The sequence below is a fragment of the Strongylocentrotus purpuratus genome, unplaced genomic scaffold (genome assembly GCF_000002235.5).
Source record: "Strongylocentrotus purpuratus isolate Spur 01 unplaced genomic scaffold, Spur_5.0 spur5_scaffold_8, whole genome shotgun sequence".
NCBI classification, from domain to species: domain Eukaryota; kingdom Metazoa; phylum Echinodermata; class Echinoidea; order Camarodonta; family Strongylocentrotidae; genus Strongylocentrotus; species Strongylocentrotus purpuratus.
The window spans coordinates 10615587-10624961 of record NW_022145614.1 but is presented as its reverse complement, the minus strand read 5'-3'; the positions used below and the strand labels follow the sequence as shown (position 1 = coordinate 10624961).

Below are 9375 nucleotides of genomic sequence, written 5' to 3'. Positions count from 1 at the left end.
AGCAAAATGGAGGAAGTTTGAATGAAACCAGACAAAAATGAGAAAGTTATGAGTTTTTAACATTCGTATTCACTTTAGGCATGGGCTCTTAAAAGTTGCTAAATCGTTTGTTTCTTTGTAGTGGTTGACAACTTTGTCATTTGTTCCAACACACGAAATGATTGAATTGTCATTCCTCCCCCAAACATGTATAAAAAAGGAGGATCTTTTTTTTTTTTTAGAGGACCTATAATAAGTAGTGCTCCAAGTGAGAAGGTACTTGGGGGAAAAACAGGAATTAATGAAACATGTCTTTTTGTACACAACAAACGGGAGAGAGTTATCCACGACTACTGGTATGTCATAATCAAGGGATCAATTTGATATTCGCATATATTAAGTCATCTCGCACATTCATAACTTTCTTTTTATTATTGGTCTAATTTTTTTCACCATTCTATTTTTCTGATTTGTATGCTCAATTCACTGCCACCATCACATCGTTGTAATCCTCACCATAATCATATCATATCATAATTATCAACTTAATGTATCATTTTCACTACCAAAACCACTGTCGCCATTATATCATCATCACCACAACTGTCATAATTTCATTTTCATTCTACTACTGTCTACTACTACTACTACTACCACTACTACCACATCAACTTCTTTTACTGAAACCACCACTATCATCATCATCATTTATCCATGACCCTAATCTCCATTATTATCATTAAATGCAAATATCATGATGGGTCTTCTTACAATGCTATACAAACAAAGAGACACAGAAATACTTGAAACTTTCATCTTCATACAATTCAGAATTTAATTTTGGACTATACACGACATGATATATCTCATTTTTTCAACCCTCTTTGCACATTTTCTCCAGACTATAAAAGTTAATAATAGCAACAAACAATTTCATACACCCTATACAGCGTTCTGTTGTTAGTAGTACAGTTTAACAAGTCATAGTTATAAGTATGCATATATATTAATCATTTTCTGTTGTCTTCAATATCATACATACATATGTCCCTTTATTCTGCTTCATGAAACCTACTCAATAAAAACAAGATACTATTTTTCTGCAATACATCACACTGAAATTCCCAATAGCACGTTGCTTATATACCAAGTACTATTAAGTATTTTCACTTAGTCAATCCATCACAATGAAAGACAATTCTAGAAAAATTAGCTTTTCTTCACAACAAAGCCTTGTGGGCATGATGATAATACAATAAAAAAATAAAAACCTGATGATTCTGACACAAGTCGAGTCAAAAGCTGGGAGCATCATAAATCATGCATTAAAAACTGACTCATTGTAAAATCCATACAGATTGAATCCTAATAAATTTGTCATCGAATATCACCGTAGTAAAAGCATTAAAACACGACTCGCGCTGATACACACACTTGACCGTAAAAGGCACAGGCAAAATAACCAATGAGTTTTAGTAGTAAAGTCTGTACTGAACAGTTCAAATTTTGATCATTGTGTTCCTTGTATTGGGACAAGCAGGGTTGAACGTTATCATGGTAACTCGCTACACAGAGAGAATGAAAGAGTACATCTTAATTGTCCGTCATTGAAATTTTTGCTACTGGATGAGCCACTATGCATTAGCACTCCAGAGGCGTATTTTTGTTGTTGCTTTAATACGGATAGTTACTTACTGACTTCTGACACAACATTAAAATGTGATAAAAAACCAACAGTTTTTGCTTTGATACTGCATAGACATACTAACCCTTTAATGAATATCCAAATGTCCCCCCTTTTTAATTAAAACATTGCATGATGAAGGAGTATAAGAAATCATAATATATATTAAAGGGGATGCCAACAATTATAATGGTTGATCTTTATGCTTTCACCTTACATAGCATGGATATTCCGGCTTGAAAACTGGAGAAAAAGAGACAGAAATTCCATTCTCCTCAATCTATTGTGTGTGTGATGAAGCATAACATAAAACCAGCATCGTAACAATGAAAACAAAATAGGATTGAAACAATGATAGTACAGATGCATCGACGATCAATCGAACACAACATATATTGTAAAAGATACTTTCTTAAAAAGGAATCTTGCACAGTAAATAGGGTGTGTTATATTGCTTTTAAAAAAGGGTACTCAACAAGTATGGTTGATTAAAATTTAAGCCAAGGTTGGTAGAATAAAATAAATTTGGACTTATATCAATATATTCAACCGGGCAAACTGCATATTCTTAGAAACAAATGAAAATTGTTCAAAATTATCAAAGCAAGCATATAGCATAATCAGGGTTCATGTATGTATCATGATTGGTAAATAAGGACCATATTGAATTTCTTGAATCAATTCCACTTTTTATGAATTCAGAATTTAATGATCATATGGCTTGCTCAGGAATAATAAAAAATAGCAATCGTATATACACTTTGGTAGGATGAAAAATAGATCATAAAGGAAAAAAAAAGTACATACACTGGAAAGAATATAAAAATAGACATTATACATGTACCCTAAAATAGACATTTAAAAAATTCACTGTATGAGATACAGAAAACATGTCAATTTAAAATTACTCTCAATTATGTTCATTCACAACAAGAATAAAAGCCTTATAATGAAAGAAGAGAAGCAACAGCATTATCTTGCTTAAGCACAAACTCTGGTATGAATGAATCAAGGCTTTCACCAATTCAGTACACAGAAGAAGGCTTATGAATGAGAAAGAAGCACGATTTACAAGGGGAAGTCCCAAATAGACAACGTGGGACTGGTGTAGATCGAGGATACAGTAAGAGAGTGGGTTAGTACATAAAAATACAAAAGCAATGGCCTTTCAAGCGAGCCTGTGAGCTACTACAAACCAGACACTATCTCAAATTAACGAAGACTGATTTCGCGGCCAGTAACTTGCAAATCTCAACGAAGGTTCGAGCACGCAGAAGTTTCCAGTTTTAGGAGTGCTCAAAAAGAAAGGGCAGAACAGCATTGGTGAATAATCCAAACCTAACATCCAATTCAAAACAGTGATTCCTAAGAGCACACAGCTCAACCTAAGTGGCATGAAAATGTTAAACCAAAATACCATTTTTAAAAATCAGGACCTAATCAGTGACCATCACCACAACATACAAGTGAGGTATCTCTACATATTTTGCCTTCTCTATCACAATAAATTCGAATGAAAACAATGGATGATTTTGTTGTATCAAAAAACGATATACTACCTGCATATAGGCATTGCAGGCATAACCCTGCGCTTAGTTTACTCATAATTTTAAAATGCAAACATCAGATTAAAAGCTAACGGACTATACATATTAGCACTTTTCATTTTTATACGTTGCATTTTATATGTCGAGTTAGGGGAATCATAAATCTTTGTAAAAATATGAAGGAATTACTCAACTTTCTTTTAATCAATCCCTAAATCCAGCTAGCATGGGCATGTGAGGTAATATAAGTAAATGAAAATAAAGATAATGTAAATAAATAAGAACTTATCGCAAGCAGCGGACAAGAACAATGATACACACCATGAAAAGGGAGGCAATGTTCCACAGTTTTAATATACTCGATACTAAAACATATTTTCATTTATAAAGGGCTGGTCAATCTGCTCCTATTGAATTATCCCTCTGCTGCATAAGGTGGTCAAAAGAAAATTTCAAGAAATTTGTAACGCCAACAAAAATGTGTAGTAGTTGTGGACGTGAAGGCATACCGGTATGTGTTGTTTTTTGAGTGAGTGAGGTTGTCGTATGCAGCACACATGTGGAAGAAGGAAGTTATGTAAGAAAGTCCATCTGGTGAGGAAGAAAGCGCACTTCTCGTTATACCGGAAGTTCCTGTAAAGGAAAATATGAGGAGAGAGAAAAGGAAGGCTTGGTAAGACATTTTTATAATGGTAATATCTCAACATTCTGGATATGATTCCTCATAAATGGATTCATAACGGTTTTGAATTCTGTAAGAATAAGGCCACTAAAGCCTACCACAAACAATACAATCTTCCCTCGATCAGATTATCAAGTAGATGGAAATTTAAATTGAATAGAAATCTAAACAAACATTCATCTTCCCGATTTAGGTTGTAAATAATTGTAAGAGTACTAACAGGAATATCAGTGCATTTTAGCCCTCTGGTCAGAATAAAAGCTGAAAAGGATTCAGATCGTAGACAATCTAACTGCTGGCATGACGTTACTCTGATTCTGAGCCCATTAACTCTTTCTCCTCCAAGAAAGCTTGAAATTTATGAAAGCTAGTATAAATCACTTCAGGCTGATCTTTATGCATTCATCACATGATCATATGATTTGTCAGTTAGAGACCACCTCTGAACAAGTCAAAGTTTTACAGTTTCTGATGCAGTCTTTCTCACTGCTGATATCTCTGCAGGTTTTAACTCCAAAGGAGGAAGAAGGAGAATGTTTGGGAGGGAGCAGTATGGGCGGGGTTGAATGAGTTCTTACCCCTTCTGCATAATGGACCTTAGTATCCCCCGACGGTCCCAGGCAGGAGTAGAACCTTACATCCCGGTCCTCGTCCCCACGTAACCGGCTAAGACAGGCCAACATATGTTCCCGATACGGATTCTCAATATGATCAAAGTAACCTAGAAAAACAGAAGAGAAAAAGAAATGAAATTCAAAATGGATTTATAAATATTGAAATGGCTAGCTCCATTAAAAAATAAATAATTTTTTTTACTTTTTCTATTATTGGTATGGAGTTTTATTCATACACCATTTGCATCACACGTTTTTCAGGAGGGAGTAAATATTTACATGGTTAACACGAGGTCTTCTTTTAAAATTAGGCAAGTGCTCGCTCAGTTTCCCACTGATGTTGTTTTGTATTTCAACAACTATAGGGCATTCAAACCCAACAAAGGGATCAAGCATCTGAACTCAGATAACCAAAAGTGAAAATTTAGCGAGATTTAAAAATAAATTATGATCCAGTTATTATCATCCAATAAACTCTACACCATTTAAGAGTAAATCATCTCAATGAGCTTTAAATTCTAAATGACTTCTTTTCAGTTTGTATGATTTCACTAAAAAATCAAGTTTCCAGGCATCCAACTCTATGCATGTCGATTTCAACAAGAGACAGCCCTTTGTCAATTTCAGCCACAAAAAAAAAATGGAATGATTTCTCTTATCAAATTGGCTGTTTATGGTGCAAAATCTGAATGGACTTACTAATGAGAAGAATGTATTCTGTGACGGTTCTAGCCAGCGTGAGCCTAACATTAGGAATAGGATCATCCTCTAGCTGTAGTAGACTGGGCAGGAACTCCACGGCAAACACATTTGGCTCAACGGCCTGATCCTGGAGGAGGCGCTGACACAGATGACAAAACCTGCAACAACAAGAAGAGGAGAGATTTTTTGACAGTCCTAACAGAGAAGACATTTCCATGATTGGTCATTTTATTACATAATTCTAAATTTATCAAGTGTAGTATAGATTGGGGAACAATTGGCAACAAGGAGATATGAGAATTTGTTTCTTTCTTGTCCTCGTACAGAGGTGTTTACAACAAAGAGATATCACTATGATGAAAGATTGAATTCCTATTGAGAAATTCATTTTGATATTCGGTATAATAAGAACGCATTCAATTACGAAATTCTTCAATTTATAAAAAGTAGTATTGGTTGAGGAAACAATTTGCAAGGATTTCTATTGCTGTCTTATGTGGGAGATGTCAGGACGCATAAGGTTCATAGCCATCTCCTTATATTTACGGATAAATCTGTCCGACTTTATATTAGCAGTGTGTTGCTTGAGTACATTCGTTGGCCCACTGTCTAAAACCATCAAGACATTATAGAATTTTCTGTAGTTTCTTTCAAGCAATAGTTGACTATCGATGGGTTCCAAATTCATCATGTACTATAACAATTTTGGTTTAATTGTCTGACCACATCAAGTAGCCAATAATTTTATATGGTTTTCGTCGATGAGAATAGGATTTCACTGTATGTGATCCGTCAGTGCAAATAGCTTCACAATGCACAAAGCTCAATAAAAAGAGAGCGTGAGAGAAAGGGAGAAAAGAGATGTGGTACTCTGGAAACGATAACATTTTGGAAACCATTCAAAATAGCACAAACTATTTTACGGTGTCTTTCAGCGAGTAATATAAAAGTAAGGCGAGACAAAATGGAGAGACTAGGTGAAGACTTACGCCTGTCTGTAAGCCCATCTTGAACTCTGGGCGTAGTTAGTCACGACCTCCTGAACAAAGGTCTGCCTCAGGTCACCGTTGTTGGAGGATAAGACGATCTTAGCAATCACGCTTAACTATTGGGTGAAAAGAGAAATGAAGAGCAATCAGAAATCACATCAAAATTATCATGGCGGACAACAGATTTAGTGTTTAAAGCCTTGTATTATGCAGTAGCTACACCCCCACTGTGAGACGTGCCCAAATTAGCTGCACCCCCACTTCATAGGGATAGGGTAAAAGTGATCCTCAAAGAGAAAATGGAGATTGGGAATGGTAGCATTGTGCTGGGTAAAATAGTAACTATTTGTTCAGCTTATAAAATATTTTGTAGCCTTCAGATCATACATTTTTTTTACCAAAGCACTCCATTTATAATAAAAGGGAGATAAGAATAGGATTTCTTCATTCTGGCAAGGTATTCAGACTAATTGGTCATCTTGCCATTTGGATAATGCAAATATCTTTTTTTATATAAATAATTATGTATTTTTAAAAAATCTAATAATGACTAAATGGGTAATTAATTGTGGGTAATTAGCGTTATTGCAGGGGCAAAACCAGAGAAATAATTCCCAAAGCTCTTTGCAAGCACACATGGACGTTATATCATAAAGTGATAAGGGCTAAAGAAGAGCAGAATACTTAATTAGAAGCCTCATTGTTAAAACCATTATACATGGTTTGAATATCATAAGTGAGAAGCTTTACAGCATGAATTAGAATCATATTTCATTCAATTTGTTTCATATGGGGGTCCTATTTATAACCAATTTGCTTTTTTGTGGTCCTAAGGTACTGACCATACATTTGCTTTGTATTTTTTATGTTCAATGTATTTGATTTTTTATCATACGTTTTGCTATTCCATGTTATATGGTTCAATAAATTTAATTCAACAACTTACCAGTTTATAGGAGGTGAATCTGACATCAGCCACCCTGTCACCAGCTAGCGACATAGCGATGGGTAAGATGTTATCACACACGTCACTAGGGTCGTACAGATCACACAGCAGGATCAGCTGCCTGCAATGGAGATGGATAGTAATGAGCAATGAAAAGATATTCGTCACTGACGTATCAAAATGGGAGAGAATTTCAAAGGCGAAGCAGAAAAGAACGTCTGAAAAGATGTTACATGTTCCTTTATATGCCTTCCTCATTTTATCAAGAGTAACCATTTGCAGAGTGAAGGTATTTCTTTCATTTTTTTTGAGAACGATTGCAAATGATAATGCTATTTTTTTGGTGGATATACTTGAGATCTTTCTTTTATATTTTGTATGAGAGATTGTAAATGATGCTATTTTTTAGGTGGTATATTACTGAATGTTCATCCACGTCACACAGAATGGGGTGGGATAGTTTCCATGTGGTGACGTAAATCAAAAATAAAGATCTATATCACTATACAAGAGCATTATCATTTATGATCCATTTCCATAAAACTCATTAAAATAACATAGGCAACTACAAACATCGGATAAACAGATAAAAGGTACTGGGATGTTTCTTGTTAACAAAGTTAACAATCTAATCAGCTGTCATTTTTTTATCCACGTACTGCAGAAACTTACTCAACACTGATAATTCTGCAAATTGTTAAGAAAATCCATTTTCTATGGCAAGAAGCTTTGGCGACTTGCAAAAACTTTCTCAAAATTCACTATTTGATACACGCAACAGTTTCTGGTTTGAGCGTAATGAGAAAATAACCTCGATCATTGATGTAACAATGACTGCAGTACATTTCAAACTGCTTTGCTTTTTTACAAAAAGCAGGATACTCACTCTGCGAGCTCTAGCCTGAAGCGCCAATTCCTCTGGTTGTCCGTCGTCAGAAAGTCTGTCATCCGGTTTAAGTACTGTCTCCTCAGCTCAGGTTGCAATAACTATTATTATTGAAGAAAGAACACAGTGCCATTAGTCAAGTGTTATTACAAACCTTTCCTGCACTTTTCAGTCATGTTATGATTGAAGAATAAGAATAAACTTTCAGTTTAATATTGTGTAAACAGAGACATTATGTGCTATTACTCAAGTTTCTCACAGGATGCATCAAATCAAACATTTAAATGAGAACGAGATCAAATTGCAAGTAGGAAAAACAACCTAACTTAAATAAATAAATAAACGTCAACTCTATGCAAGTGTTCTCAAATTTCAATATGAAATATAGGATACAAGTTGGGGACAGGGGTTGGTCCAGGGTGAAACTTAGGATTTCTGTAGGTGTAGGATACAGACAGCTTCGTAATTGTCACCGGAGCGAAGTCCAAGGACCAAGAAACCATTTTTCCTCCCCATAATGTGGAAGTAAATTTTCTGACAACCACTGAACATGACCATGCTTTTTAGGGAACATTTTTTAACTGATGTTCTTCCATAATTGCATAATAACAATGATAACACTCAAAAATTATTCCCAGAACTCAAGCTTCTCTTTTAATTGCCATTTATTACCTCCCGTTACCTCTACACTTTACGTCGACTCACCTTGACAAAATCAGCAAAGTGCTTGAGGACTCCTATCCTGACCTCGTCCAGGTCTCGCAGGAAGCCATTGAAGATAGGCACCAGGTCCGAGGATGTGATGGAATCTCCCAAGATCAGGGCCATCTCATGGATGGAGAACGCCAACGTTCTTCTCACCTTCCACTGTGTAACAGACAACAAAGAAGGGTATGGTCAACAAAGTGCTTGAAGATACTGTTTAGGACTTGTGGAAAGTCATTCAAAAGATAAGCAATGAGTCCGAGGACATAATGGCATTGCCCAGGATCAAGGATCCATCTCATGGATGGGGAAGGCCAAATTTCTTCTCACTTTTTTGTTAACAGAGCCCGGTCTCACAAAGAGTTGATATCAATCGCAACTTATCGCAACTATGTACAAAAGAGATAGGAAACTGCAAACTTGCGATTGATTGAAGGATTTACGATTGATTTGGATTAATCGCAACTCTTTGTAAGACGGGCCCAGATTTCATACATACAAGTGTGGGCTTTCTCACATTTGACTTTGGTAAAGTGTCTCTATTGCTATCTTGAGCAAGTGTTTTGGGAGTGAAAGTTTATTACTTCAACTCTTCTCAAACCTTGTGTAAAACATCTATACTTGAGGCATGTTTATGAAGG

At 35.5% G+C, this 9375-nt stretch overlaps 1 protein-coding gene across 4 annotated transcripts in view; it reads right to left on the bottom strand.

Moving 5' to 3' along the window:
- Positions 1 to 789: 789 nt before the first annotated feature.
- The window catches only part of LOC576704 (serine/threonine-protein phosphatase 4 regulatory subunit 1), a 42892-nt gene continuing 34306 nt past the window's right edge, over positions 790 to 9375 (bottom strand). For all 4 annotated transcript variants that reach the window (XM_030975867.1, XM_030975869.1, XM_030975868.1 and 1 more), the window contains exons 11-17: positions 8735 to 8896; positions 8030 to 8130; positions 7144 to 7264; positions 6198 to 6313; positions 5206 to 5366; positions 4471 to 4613; positions 790 to 3843 (exon numbers count right to left, since the gene is read on the bottom strand). In XM_030975867.1, coding sequence (XP_030831727.1) covers positions 3829 to 3843; positions 4471 to 4613; positions 5206 to 5366; positions 6198 to 6313; positions 7144 to 7264; positions 8030 to 8130; positions 8735 to 8896 — 819 coding nt within the window. In that variant the 3' untranslated portion in view covers positions 790 to 3828. The remainder of the gene's footprint in view (positions 3844 to 4470; positions 4614 to 5205; positions 5367 to 6197; positions 6314 to 7143; positions 7265 to 8029; positions 8131 to 8734; positions 8897 to 9375) is intronic.